Source organism: Scomber japonicus, chromosome 3 (genome assembly GCF_027409825.1).
Source record: "Scomber japonicus isolate fScoJap1 chromosome 3, fScoJap1.pri, whole genome shotgun sequence".
In the NCBI taxonomy this organism is placed as follows: domain Eukaryota; kingdom Metazoa; phylum Chordata; class Actinopteri; order Scombriformes; family Scombridae; genus Scomber; species Scomber japonicus.
Genome location: NC_070580.1, coordinates 4,115,879 through 4,130,744, shown reverse-complemented (window position 1 = coordinate 4,130,744; position 14,866 = coordinate 4,115,879). Strand labels below are relative to the sequence as shown.

At 38.4% G+C, this 14,866-nt stretch overlaps 1 protein-coding gene across 1 annotated transcript in view; it reads right to left on the bottom strand.

Moving 5' to 3' along the window:
- Positions 1–7,596: 7,596 nt before the first annotated feature.
- The window catches only part of nfasca (neurofascin homolog (chicken) a), a 55,499-nt gene continuing 48,229 nt past the window's right edge, over positions 7,597–14,866 (bottom strand). The window contains exon 30 of the mRNA XM_053315076.1: positions 7,597–8,239. Coding sequence (XP_053171051.1) covers positions 8,011–8,239 — 229 coding nt within the window. The 3' untranslated portion in view covers positions 7,597–8,010. The remainder of the gene's footprint in view (positions 8,240–14,866) is intronic.

Sequence of the window (14,866 nt, the reverse complement as noted above, 5' to 3'; positions counted from 1 at the left end):
GAGGGATTTTTCTTTCCAAACCTGACCGTGTGAATATAGATTTTTGTCAAGTGAAAACTATGGTGAGTAAATGCTATGAACAATTAGCGTAGCATGCTCGCGATGCCGCCCACAGCTAATTATTTGCCAATTTTATTGAATATGTCTCCACTGTGTATAGTTATGTTTCTGTGATAGTGTTTAAAAACCAACCGGAGACAGATGAACATGTGCGTTGCGGTTGAACATGTATTTTATTGTGTATATCTGTGGGGAAAAAATGATATCTGTGTTGATTGTGCTAGCATATGCTATACAGTTAAGAAAACTGGTTTGAGTCTTTGAGCTAGTTGTTGAGTAAAACACACACAGCTGTGTGCAATTAAGTTTACAGAAGATAATTATTTTCATTTTCAAATTCATATACATAATTGTGTGTTAGCTGTTAAAAAGTTATTGTGCAGCCGTATATGATAGTTTATCATTGAATAATTCATGTTCATTGATTTAAGATAAAAATAGTTATACTGTACGTTAAGATAAATAGATAAAAAGATAAATATATGAAGAAGAGAGATTAAAGAGATGAATAAGATTTTATTTAAACGTGATGCTACTACCACTGCTTTATGCAGATTGTTTTTTTTGTATGAGTGGATTCTGATGGCGAGCCAGAGCCTAGACCGGTGGATCGTGGAGCGGGACGCAGGCCTACACACGTGGAGGGTGTGACGTTAGCGGGAGTTTCACTGTGCATTGGAAAGAACATCTCTTCCTACAGATAAGACATAAAACATAACATCACACTACCCGGGTAGATGAACAATTATACAACACACTGAAGGTGAACTATTACACAAACACACTGAAGAAGGACAAACTGTGAATATTGACTTAATCCAGACTTGACTTCCCTTGTGGACTCTTTTGAATTTTCTTTCCTGTTTTGTTGGGGCGACTGTGGCTCAGGAGGTAGAGCAGTCATCCTCCAATTAGAAGATTGGTGGTTCGATTCCCGGCTCCTCCAGTCTACGTGTCGATGTGTCCTTGGGCAAGAATTGTTGCGCCAACGGTGTATGAATGGTTAAATTCCCCTGATGAGCAGGTTGGCACCCAGCTCATGGGTGAAGTGGTCGCAAAGACTAGAAAGGCGCTATATGAGTACAAAACAGTCCATTTACCATTTGTTTATTATTTTGGGCCCATATTTCATAACTCATACTGTGAAGCGTTTTGTTGTTCTATTAAGAGTTATTTAGTGTTGATAACTTCTGATTAATTCATAATGTGCTTCCAATGTAAGTAATAGGGGACAAGTATTAATCTGAAACATAATCTGAGGTCTCATCATCTTGTTGTAGGGTTTCGTGGACAGTGTTTCCCTGCTGAGCTGTGATGGAGAGTAACTGTGAAACAGATCCACTTGATTTGAGTAACAGATTGTGAAGCCTCATATTAACTTTGGATAAACTTTGGTATACATGTTTGCACAGAACAAATGTACAAAACAATACTTGATGGGGTAGAACAGTGGTGCAGTGATTAGCACTAAAGCATGAAGGTTCACATCCACATTCTATCAGCAGTCTATATCGAGCTTGTCTCTTCTGTCTCTGTTGGTTTCTTTTCCTCCTGCAGCAGTTTCCACCCAAACAGTGGTAAACCTAGATCTGTGGTCTACCAGCCCTGCTCCTGGAGAGCTACTGCCCTGCATGTTTTACATATCTCCTGATTCTAATTATTAACTCATTATCAAACAGCTGAAGCTTGTCAACAGGCTTCATAATGAGTTAATGAGTAGAATCAGGTGTTTATGGTATTGTAAGGTCAACTTCAATATTGTGGAAAGTTAAAAACTAGTGTACCAGCAGAGGATACCAAACGGGTGCAGCGTGGGAGCGCGGGGCATTAAGGGACACTTTGGGGAGCAGGATATGATAAGTGAGAGTGAGCTGATGCGCATACTAGGTTTGTGGATTAGGGATGTGTTTTGGCATATGTAACTGACTATAAAGTGGGATCTGTTTTGTAATGTTCTTTTCTGTTGCTCTCCGCAAATAAAACAAGCTCTAAATTTCATACGTTTTCTGAAGACTCATTTTAGCACGACAAAATACGATATAAGCAAGAATATATGTCAAAATATTGCGTACTCCTGCTTAGTGCTATTCAAACTACATCAAAAATATCATCAGAAAATTGGAATCAAGACTTCAAAATTATAAGCAGAAATACAAATCATGATGGGGAGATAACTAAAACATGCAGGGCAGTACAGTAGCTCTCCAGGAGCAGAGTTGGAGACCACTGGTCTAGATGAACCATATAGGTCTACAGTGTGTGTGTGTGTGTGTGTGTGTGCCATGTGAAAGACTGGTGACATATCCAGGACGGATGCTCCAAGCAACCACAGATAGTGGATGACACTATTTCAAGGCACTATAACATTGGTTTGAGCACTGGGAAATTACAGTGGCTGCTTAGTGCAAATGATGTTATTATCAAAACAGTGATGGTTGGCTGATTTGATAATGAGCTAAAGCTGATGTCTAAACAATAATCGAAAATGGAATGATCTCTCAGCCAAAAACAAATGAATTCTGTCGAGATGGAAGCTGCACACTAAGAATACTAATCAGCTGTTCACTGATGTTGTTAGCCAGCAGCTGACAACCTCGAAAGATGCATGAATTCACCTGAAGGACCTCTAACAGCTGTTCAACTATACACAAGGAGGAAAGTTTAGTTTGTGTTTTTTTTCTTTCTTTGAAACTATAATAAATAAAATGTGACGGAGAAAATGACAGAAGCACAGAGATGAACAGAGACCAGCAGTCAGGAGGTAGAGAAAAAGAGATAGCTTTACTATAAAGAAGGCGTCGCTAGCAGAAGTTGCAACATCTCATCATACACGCATACATGGTGAATATATTTATGCCATTTTTCTTTAGAGTAGATGTACCTTACAAAAGCTGTTATTTTGCGTGTTGAAGCAAGACTTTGACGAGCTGCTCTGATACACATGATAAAAAGAAGACGCTAATATGAGAATTAATTTTAAGAAAAAGCCAAACAGCATAAAGAAAAAATTAAGTTGCAAATCTGTATGTGCACCAGACAAAATTCTAGAATTCTGCAGCATTTTTGAAATGAAGAGAAACAAAGCTGTAAAAACTGCACGTCGACTGTTTTCTGTTCTCACATGAAGGGTGAGCTGAGAGCTGAGATGATGCGGATAGTGATGCGGACGCTCCGCTCCGTACAGTCCTCAAAATGAACCAAACAACAACAAAAAAAAGGGACAAGACAAAAAGCACTGTGTATCAGCAAATATGCATAATCCTCTTTTCTTTGTTATACAGCCAGTTTACAACTATTCCCCATGTTGATCCACTTGGGAGGGAAAGAGAGAAAAGGCCAAAGGGGGTATATGTGTGTGTGTGTGTGTGTGTGGGGGGGGGGGGGGGGGGGGGGTGCACGTTTCCAGACATCTTGAAGCTTCCAACAAGTCCAGTGAGAAAGTTCAGACCTGCGTTTCCAACCTAAATGTTTGATCTCTTTGTGTTTCTGTTTTCTTCTAGTTCAGCTCTGGTTTCCTGTTTTTTTTTGTGAAGATGTCTGAACTCGTTATTACCGACATTAAGGTGAGAGTGAACACGCTGTGGAACAATGGCATCAGAGAGAACACCCAGCTGATTAAAACTCAGAGGATATTGCTTTGAGGTTCTGACAAAAAGACAGGAACATGAAGTTTTTGGGGTTTGTGTTTTTTGTTTTTTTGATGGAGTGACAGAAAGTTGTGTTTTTCCTCTTAGTTAGGAACGGCTTAGTTAGACGGTGTTAGGAAAGCCAGGCCAGAACTAGTTATACAGTAGGAGCTGTGTTCCATTTCAGGGGTCTTAGTCATGATACAATCACCCTCCATCATAATCCAGCTTGGGCTCATCACCTGTTTCATGGTGCGTTTAGGTGATCCTTGTCAACTTGATATATATCACATGACATGCACCAATGAAAAATGGAATAGAAGCTATAAACTTTACTTATTGTTCTTATCAGGGGGTTTCAGGAACAACGGCATAGGAGAGGGGGTGATATTTCGAGAAAAATACAGAGAATTTGGCTTGTCGTGCATGATGCCTGCCATGGAAGAACTGATCAAATTGTACTTTTCAGTTGGGTTCAGCAATAAGGAGATACTTGTTATCTTAGCCCAGAATCACCATCTCATCCTAGGCATCCGGGTTTTGAAAAGACACATTTATAAATTTGTGAGTTAATTTTCGACTTTATGTGAGAGAACATCCAAAACATCAGTTTTTCATTATGTCAGAGAATATCTGTTTTTTTCTGTAAATGTACAACTTAAATCTCAGAAATGACGAGATTTTTTTCTCTAAACCCCCCCTTGCAGGTTTTGTTTTTTTAAACATATATGGCCCAAATACGCCGTTGTATTGTGGAACTGAATTTCAGCAGCAGGTGAAATGTGTTCAGGTGGTGCATGTATCTGAGTTAACCCCTGAATTGCTGAATGGGGACACAGCTATGTAACAGTAGGCATGTTAGGTGAAAGGCATTATGGAAAGGAGTAGATACAGTCTCAGAGAGAAGAATGTATAAGAGTGAAAAGAAGGGGGAGTCTGTTCCAATACCTCAGTCAATGCATGTGTTTTTTTTTCTCTTTTAGGCCTACAAGCAGTTAGTGTGCCACAAATGCTACAGATGGTATATCGCAGGAGCACTTGCGTCTTATTTACATTGTAGAGAATCTAACATATTTCCTTTTTCACAATATAGAATCCAAACCATCATCAAACAAGCGACTGGTAGACTCGCCACAGCCAGTCCTGTACGTATATTACAATGTCAAAGCCAGGGGGCGACATGGAGTGAGGGATGATTCTTGTTACTTTTTCAGAGTGCAAATGTTAGTCAAAGCTACATTACAAGGGTGCATGACGGACTAAAAGATGCACCAGTCACATTTGCTCGGTGGATACTGATTCGTGACTTCATATTCGATAAAGCATTTTTTTTTTCAAGGGGGAATCAACTTTGAAATATTTACAAAGATTTTTTTTTTTCAGGACATACATGTACAGAATATATGCCAAATAAATAATAATAAGCAACAATAGTCTTTGTGGTGGAAATGTTATGTTACATAAATCTGAAGAACAATACAGGATAACAATAACACAACATGAGTACCAGAAGCACAATGGACAGATAAACATGACCTTTTTCTTCTCCATGTAGAATGACAAGTATTAGTCTTTTTGTTGTTTTGTGTACAGCAGAAAAGCCAGCTGCTACAAAAATATCTTGGACATATTGTTGTGTTGAATGCCTCTCATGATAAACAGTAACAGATTCTGGAGACATCTTTATTTTGGCTATTTCTCGTATGAAACAACAAAATAAGTTGGTCAAAAATGTGTATATAACAATGATTAAATCAAGGGCTAATATATTAATACTATCCACATAATAATGTAATAAATAGAAATATAAAATAAATATTTGAAATACAATGTGAACTCCAGTCGCTAACTGCAGTTAAGATCTATTTGATTTAGCATTGGAGGGTTTAATAGTGCTGTTGAGTAGCAGGTAACTATAGTATGAGTGCCAAAAGAATCAATCTGGTTGAACCAACGAGCACTCTGTGGACATTTAGTAGAAAATAAAGAAACACAAGCAAATCATCGACAGTGAGTCCATCAGTCTGCTAACAGAATGATTCAATGTTTGGAGAGCAAGTGAAATACTGAGCGTACACACCTGAAAAATCATTTCGTACTCCATTTATCTTTTCTTCCTCTGCCAAAACTAAAAAGAGCGCCGATCAGTTCATTTCAAAGGCTGTGAATTGGATGTATGTATTTTCATGCTGTCATTTTTAAAGTATTCTACGTGGCTCTACACAGTTTTTTTCATCTGTAATGGGTTACAAATTGATTTAGATTATAAAAAAGTAGAGGGAAGAACAGAGGTGTTGATTCTGCTGTAAAAGGTCGGTTCAGACAAAACGTGAAGACAATTTTAGAGGCGGTGTGTTAGTGTAAAGACATGATGATGGTGAGTCTGTGTGAGCTGAAAAGATTTCAATTTGAACAAAAGAAGTGTGCAGATGTCCAGCAGATCAGCTGTGTGACCTCACAGAACTGCAGCGTAATACAGTGTGCGGCATGCGTAGGAATACGGAAGTTCTACAGTTGAGAAAATGTAGTCCCAAAAGCAGGGCTGTCTGACAGCAAGGTAAAGTTGTGAACATTTTCTATATATAGCGTACACTTCAACTGATATTGTTTTTTTTGTTGGTTTTCTTTAGGTGGGACTTGTTTGGGTGGCTAAAATATGTTTTGCTGTTGCCCCGTCCATAGCAACACAATGCTTAGCTTCCATGCCATTACTCCTGCCAACCCAAATCTACTGCAGGTAATACACTGACTATGGATAAGTAGTTCATAGAACTGCGCCTCAAAAAAAATCTGAACTAACCCTTTAATGATTCCAGTCTCTCATGCTGCATTCATGTCCTACAGGAGAGAACGTAGACGTTATATCACATGATGAAAACATCGTTGGGGAGTTTGGAGCCAATAACCACCAATAAGAACATGAATGTAGGTGGTAGGTGTAAGTGGTATGATAATATATTTAAGTCTATATATTTTTTTATCATAAGTGACTATTTTATCACCATGTTGGATTGACATAGCAATGTTTGGTTTGGTATAAAATATACTTTTTAAAAGTCCCACTCAACTATTCCTGTGTGTATTACCAGACAAACAGAATCATGGAAGTGTTACAGCTCCAAACTAAATTACAACTTCCAAGATTTTAACTGTCAACTGACAGTTGTTCCCATTTGACATGAATGCAGCATTAGCCTGCATGCTAACTAGGGAGTTCAGTGGGTTCTGGTCTACTGGTGTTTCTCAAGCAAAATTAACATTCCTGTCTTTAGCCTTCTCATTTCTCTTGCACTAAATTACTACATGCTCCAAAATAATATTTATACTTAAGTCTTTTTTTCTTTAAAAAGGGATTCATCAACAACATACCGTAGCAGCGCCTGCTGCTTGTGGCAGAAATGGCTTTTCTTGTATCGGCCATTTTGAACATCTGCACTACAACATTGGATTAGAGGTAAGAAAAACACATCTAGCACGTCAAAAAGGCAAGGTGAATAGAAGCATGTGATTTAGCCTGCGAGTGGGAAAAAAGGAAACCCAAAATGTGTACTCTTCTAACCAGATTAAACCCAAAATGGTATGGAGGAGGTGATAGTGCATAGTTTTGCAGGGCACTAAAATGTGTGCCAGGACTGTATACAGCATTCATTAAGATTCAATGACTCGTCTACCAGCTGTGAAAAAACTAAAATCTTTCATTGCGTAAATATCAATATGATAAACATATCTGCCAGCATCCTGTTGAGTTTGATGTTTAGAAGCTGATATGTTACAGGATGGGGCCAGTGTGTGTGTATGTGTGTGTGTGTGTGTAACCTCTGTGTCTACTTTACTGTGATGCTACACAGAGGTATGAGGGACAAAATATGGGAGGAGAGAAGAGAGACTGAAAATGTTCAGAGCAGAAAGAAAGAACAAAATCTCTAAAGAACGCTTGTTGATGCCTCCAAATGCCTAAAGCTGCCCCAAAGGCACACGTCAAGTCTGTGTGGGTAAAGGGCAGGCAGAGCACATAGGAAAACGAGCACTTGTCCACTTTGTCCAAACGTCACCTCCGAAGGGCCAATTTCTTAAGAGCTGGAAACATTAAATAAAGGCTTGTGGTCTAATTCCACTCCTGTATTCCTCCAGCTTATCTGCAGAGGAAAGCCTACATAGTCTCCAGACAGGCCCTGCTGTGATTCTTCTGTTTAACTTGTTTCATATATTCATATATTAATATATTCGTGTGTGTGTTTGTGTCTGGTGTGTGGTGTTGTGGTTTGTCATAAACGCCCTCAGATCAGAGAGGATGCCACCAAGTCGTCCATGTGCCACTAGGGCGCTACGCCAGGGAGTAGATGGCGTTGACAGGCGAGGTGGCCTCAGAGCTCTCGTTGCCCTCTGTCTCGTCCTTGTCCTTCTTCACCGTGTACTGGCCGATGAAAGAGCCGTCCTCGTTGAACTGGCCGTCGCCGCCTTCGCCGTAGTCCACCAGGCTGTCGTCGCTTTCCTTCACGTTGCCCTCCAGCGACGTCTGGCTGCCCTGCAGAGGCTTGTTGTCCTCGTCGCTGCTGCAAAAATGCGCGAGAAGGGAAAAGGGGTTAAAAACGGGAGTGGGGTGGTGCGTTTGCGGGCAAAGAATCAGCAGGAGTTTGGGACCTTGCCGCCCCCCATCAGCATGGGTTAAAAAGGGAAGTGAAAGTTATGGGGATTGCAGGTAAAGAAATGATTATTAAGAAAAGTGTGAATTCCATGTTTTATGCTTTTCTGTTGACAACTCTTGGTGAAGTGACTGAATGTTGAGGCACTCAGGCCTTTCTAAATGAGAATTTGTACTTTTATGATTCATTTCTTTTCCATATTTTGTTTAAAGGATAGGTTCCGATTTTTCAAGCCTGTATTGACACAAAACTCATACCAAATGCACATTTAAAGAGTTCCTAGTTGTAAAGTGAACCCTTCCTCATGTGACTTCAATGTTAAGAGATCAACAGTGCCGTTTCCATGAACTGAAAACTAATTTGGGCCTCTAGTTCTAAATCAAGAGGGTATCTTCATTTCATACTGAACCCCTCCACCACAGCTCAGTGAGGAAACACTGTCTGAAGAAACACAAAGAAGCCATTTGAACTTTGGTTCCACTAGCTGAGACAGCTGCGGCTCACATTAATTACACTGTAGTCACATTACAAAGGGATTGCTTCGCTGCCAGCAACTAATTACAGTGAATGATAATTCTTTCAAAGTACATATTTTATGTGAGTACTGTATTAAGATAGATTTGAAAAATGTGAAACTATCCTTTAATAATAGCAGCATTTTATACCAAAAAGATGCCTGCAGATCTACATTTTAAAGTCTTCTTGGCTCTACAGTATTCATTGCTATGTTTTAATAGCTACCCTGTCTCCTAAAAATGTCATTCATATTAAGCTGATTGCTACTAGTAAATATGATTTGTAGGAAATGTAATGCTGCCCAGAATATATTTTTAAATGATTCAATCTAATGTACTTATATATGCCTAACCCTTACAAACTGTTCAGGTCAAATTTGACCCATTTTTACATTCGACAGCTATAAAAACACCCCACATTGTGTGGTCCAAAATGCACAAAAATGAAACTATTTTGAAATATTATAATTTTGTATAGGTGCTATAAATCTGTGTCCATTGAGGCTGTTCTGGGTCAAATTATCTCCGTATCTATTGCCTTGTGTTTTAGTGAAATGAGTAGTTAAGTAATAAGATTTCTTTTCATGATGTAGCAGTGAAGACTGATGGCTCTAATGGTTATACAATAAAGCCCACACTTCCAGAAAGTTATAAAATACATTTCCATCATTATTGCTATGTTATATTTTCATGTCTTAGGTAAAAAAGGACATCATATTGTGTGATAGATGTTCTTCCTCCTAAAATGAGTGGTGTAAAAGCTAAAAAATACACTCTCTGAAACATGAGGAGATTCTAAAACTGACCCAGAAACATACTGTGAGGGTTTAGAATATGAACAGTATGTGTAATCAAAACCACCATCTTTCCCTGATCTTGAAGTGTTGTAGCCTAAAGCTAACAACATGTGGGACACAGGACTCTCTGGTAAACATTGTATTTATGTCTTCGATCATCACCCACAATGACAGAATATGAAGGTGAAGTTATGGCAGAAACCTCCACCTTGCTTCTACAGAATACGAACCTTTAAATACAATCAAGACAGCAATTACATTTCCTCAAAAACATGTTTGTATAGTTCGCAAGTAAGTTAATGCATTATGTAAGAGACAAGGTTGTTAAAAAGAGATAAATACTGCCTATATAGAATCAAATAAGACATTTGCATCCACATGCTTTCTGGTGGTCATATTCTGACATGAGATCAAAGCAAGATCCCAGTTCAGAGCATGGCTGCATGTCTCCTAAGTTTTTTTTTCTTTCTTTCTTTTTTCTTTGGGAGGGGGTGGAGACTTCATGCATAGGGAGAAAGAACTACAGACTAGCATTAGCTTTCTCATCTGAAATCAAGCCAGTTGCATAACAGCAGGAAATGCATTTAAAACATCAAGAAGGATGCAAAACGGAGATTTATCGTCATCGGGACTTCTCTTCACTGCTCGTGTCTGTGCATTGCATTTCAAAGTTATCTAACATCATGTATTCAGATTCACCTGGAGAGGACAGAATCTACTCTGTAGCCTCTCAGAATCGTCATGCTCCATGCTGAAACACTTCAGGAACCAGACACATTACTCAATACATTTTTAGAAATCATACATGTTCATGAACAGTACAAATGGACCACGGTAGATGTAGCACCATCAAAGTCTAACATAGTTCAAAGGTAGTAAAGAACCCATAATTTATGTAATATTTTTATCACTTCACAAACAAATTGTTCAAAGTTGAGCAAAGGGACGGAGAGAGAAGAGACACAGAAACAATGAACCCTTTCAGAACACAGGCCGATACATAATAAGGTGAGGAGATGAAAAGATGTTCCACACAAGATGAAGAGTGTAACTGGGTGAATGCGAGAGAAAGGTTGACATATTTTAATCGATTAATAGGCCACCTGAGAGAGGATTAAGTTCATGATTAAGAAGTTAGCTCTTTACTCCAGCATGCTGGATTTGAATTTGAATAATGATTATCATTTAAAGTGAGGAATTTTGGCTGCTGACATCCATCATAGCCTTTTTCAAACTTTATCCCTTATTTTTAGGGGAGAGACGATAATCAGACAAGTCATCACATTTAATACTTGGTTTCTTAGCAGTTAATAATGAATGTAAAGTCTCCTTTCTGTCTTGTACTACAGCCCTCAGGGGGTTTTGGGTTTCTGTCTTCAGAAGGGAATAACTTTACTCACTTAGCTGAGCACTTTGAAACTTCACAGTTGCTTTGGCTGTATGTTAAAGGTGTATGATGATGGCTGTATGATGTCAGGCTTTGCAGTGCTATAGCACTGAAGACATGATAAAACATTGTCAACTCAAGGTCATTTCAATTGCTTGTTCTAGAAAGCTTTGGAACGTAGCATAACCGTATCAGTGGATTGAGTTTGCTCCGTTGCAAGTAGGAAGTTTGGGTGGATGGTTTTGTGCAAGTGTTCTACTTTGACACTGGAGACTGTTGTTTGCATCCTGTTTTCTATAGTACCAAAGTCAACCATGGTTTCTTTTAATCACGTAACCAAGTAGCTTTTGTTGCCTAAACTTAGACAAAAAATCAATCAGTTTTTATGAGCCTGATAAACTATAATTGTCCTATGGGTTATTTTGGAGTTTGGGCGACCTGTAGAAATACCTTCAATTTAAAGTTTATTATTAAATTAAATTATATTATAGTTATTAAGAGAAGCATCATTATCCAAATCCTTATTGACTGCTGTGCACATAGTTGTAATTCAGAAAGACTAGAAATACCACATTGCAGTTGTACACATCTGCCAACCAGTCAAGTAGTAGTTTACATCCATGATGTCCAGGCTCATAATATTCATGTAATATAAGTGCAGTTTCCTTGAAGGTGTTCACATGTTAGGCAAATAAAGCTGATTCTGGTAGAACACAAAGTTGAAGCCATGACAGTAGACAGTGCTTCAGATATGGATGTCTCTGAAATTATGCTATAAATGATAAAATGTGGATGCTTCACACACATCTTAAACCAGGCAGCACAGAAGGTCTATAGAATCTCCAGTTTCAAGGTAGACACCAAGATTAGTGTCATCAATTCAGTATCTGACCAAATGTGAAATACAGTTATGATGTTGAATAATGGCCAGAAAATGATGTCACAGTGAAGTTGTCATCACTTCATCATTTTTATCCTATTAGATATCTGCGTGAAACTTTGTCATAATTAGCATACAAATTCTTGAGTTGTGGCCAAAATCGTGTTTTTTGAAGTCACAGTAACTTTGACCATTGACCACCAAATTCTGAGTCCTAGTGGATCGTTTGTGCCAGATGTAATGAAATTCATCCGGCACAAACAGCATTTCTGAGTTACTGCATTCAAGAGATTTGGATGTAGGTGAAGTCACAGTGACCTTGACCATGAACCACCAAATTCTGATCAGTTCATCCTTGAGTCTAAGTGTACGTTTGTGCCAAATCTGAAGAATTTCCCTCAGTGTGTTCCTAAGATGCCGCGTTGTGAGAATGGGACGGATGACCAACAAAAAACATAATAAAACATAAAAAGTGTAACTCTTAAAAGTGCCCAGAAGGCTTGTAAGTTGTCGATTCCGGTGTTCTCATAACTCATTGATTCATCAGACACAGTGTGCAGTAAGGTGAGCAGCACAGCAGCTGGCAGATAGACATTGCCTCTGTGGTTCAATATCCTTTGAGTGTGCCAGGAGTAAATCAGAAGGACATCTCTCTATGCACCGGTGCCACTGAAACGCTTCAAGATTAGATCTTTTATAGCTAATTAAATAAATCTGGCCAAGAGGCAGAACCTTTTTTTCAAAGTGCCTGCCAAGCTTTCTTTCATTTGTTGACCGCACTGCACCGACAACTTCAGTGAGCCAGAGGGTTTTAAGAAAGAGCCTTTTATTTCAGTGACTTCAAAATGTCTTCAGAATGAAAGAGAGCAGAGTTGGGAATGATTCAATTATCTGATTAGGTGATTTTTTTTGAGTAGAGGAGCAAAGGTGGGGTAAGTAACTTAGAAGGTGGGTAGGAGTTTCAGATAACCTTCCTTGCATAACAATACCCAACCTCATCCATCTGCCGCATTCAAGACTGTCAAAAAAGGACTCCCACATACACAGATTAACATGACTATAGAATCAGACAGTCATGTCAACTCTATTGGGTTTTTTTACTTGACAGATTTACATTCGATGAGTTTGTTATTATCTAAAATTGGATTAATCATTATTTGAAATGCTTTATTTTGGTGGATAGAATTCATTAGCATATTAGCAAGTTAAATTGGCTCTAACAGACATTAATCGATTAAAATCCATTGCAAATGAGTGATAGGAAATGAGATTTTTTTTGTAAGAATAGGATAAGTAGGACTCAGATGGTGATGCAGGAGACTTTTTCTATTCATACCTTTCAAGAGACCTTTGGACCAATGAGGAAAATAAATCAGAACAGAGACAAAAGACAGAGACAAAAGATGGGGTAGGTAGAACAGAAAGACAGTCATGAGACAGATGAATAACCAGACATAAAATAAATTAGCTGAAAAGGTGGTATAACAGTGTGGGTGTAGGGAGATGAAGAACAACATTAACATTTACATAGCTTTGCTAAAGGTAAGTAGGTTGAATGCATCATAATCCAAAATGAAGGCATGAAAGCAATAAAGTCAGAGGTAGAGTGAAGTAAGTTAACCAAAGGATGCCACAGTTCGGCTTTGTATAACATAGTTATTTCTATATAAAAAGGGCTGCATTGCATGCATAGTAGCCATCTACTGTAGGAATTACAAGAAAATTATGGTTTGCTACAACTTGGGTCTTGTTTTCATAGGTTAACCATCATTTCTATTAATTATACTGTAATAACTTTGTACCCGCCAAAATAAATGCTATGATCTGATAACATGGTGACAGAGTTATAATTAAGTCTGATTGGGCACAAAACTATCCTGATAATCAGCTTTTTTACTATTTCATTTTTACTTTTCACGCAGCTTAAGATCATGTTCATGTTACAAGCTTCTGGCTTCTTGTTGATGGGGGTATTTTGTTTTTCCATCATTAATCAGTAGCAAATATGTCTGGTGATTTTCTATATCTTTCATATTGTCAATAAATCTCATGTGCAGAGTCAAGCCAACAATGAACTCATCTACCAACAAGTATTGTGCGCGTTTCTGAGGCCTGATATATCTTATTCCTTTGTGTGGTAGACCTTAAGTGATGTCCAAACACTATTAGAAACATCAGTGAGCCCCACGGCTGCACTGGGTGTCATGTCCCTTCATTGTGAAGATTATGGTCATGGTAGTTAGTTTAGAAATGTCTCCAAAGACGAATAACCTGTGGCCATGTTTTCAGTCTCTGGAGAGACACTACTGAGCATGTGTGAGAATGTTATTCCATTTATAGATCTTTACTAGATGGTTGTACATACCTCGACTTTGTACTACATTTTTATTTCTCAAATAACATTAGTAGAAAGACAGGAGGTTGTAATGTTAGTAGCATCTGCCTTACACAGAACAATATGTACAGCATGTAACCCACAGCTGTGTCAGGCTGATCAAAGCTTGACATAATTCTTCTGTGGCTATTTTTCATGGATGTAACTGAGTGGCACACTTGGTAAAGTATGAAAAAAAAGTCTTATTCAGTCTGAAAAGATCTAAACAATTAATTTAGTGACTACTGTTATTATTGTGGGTAGCAATGATGGCCATGTCTACAAGAACAAGACCCAAGCTGTAATAAATAAGAGGTATCCTATAAAAGAAATGTTTGATATTTTGAGAAATATGCTTATTCACTTTCTTTCCAAGAGACCAGTGCATCAAGTACAGAGCTGTAGTTAGGAGGTACTTATCCTACCTTAGCATTAAGACTGGAAGATGGAGGAAACAGCTAGGCCAAAAAATGTCTATCATCAACTGTAAAGTTGACTGTTTAACCCACTGTGGCTTGTAATGTGGTTTTCCAGTCTTAATGCTAAGCTTGTCTAATCACATCCAACGCCAACAGATATGAAAT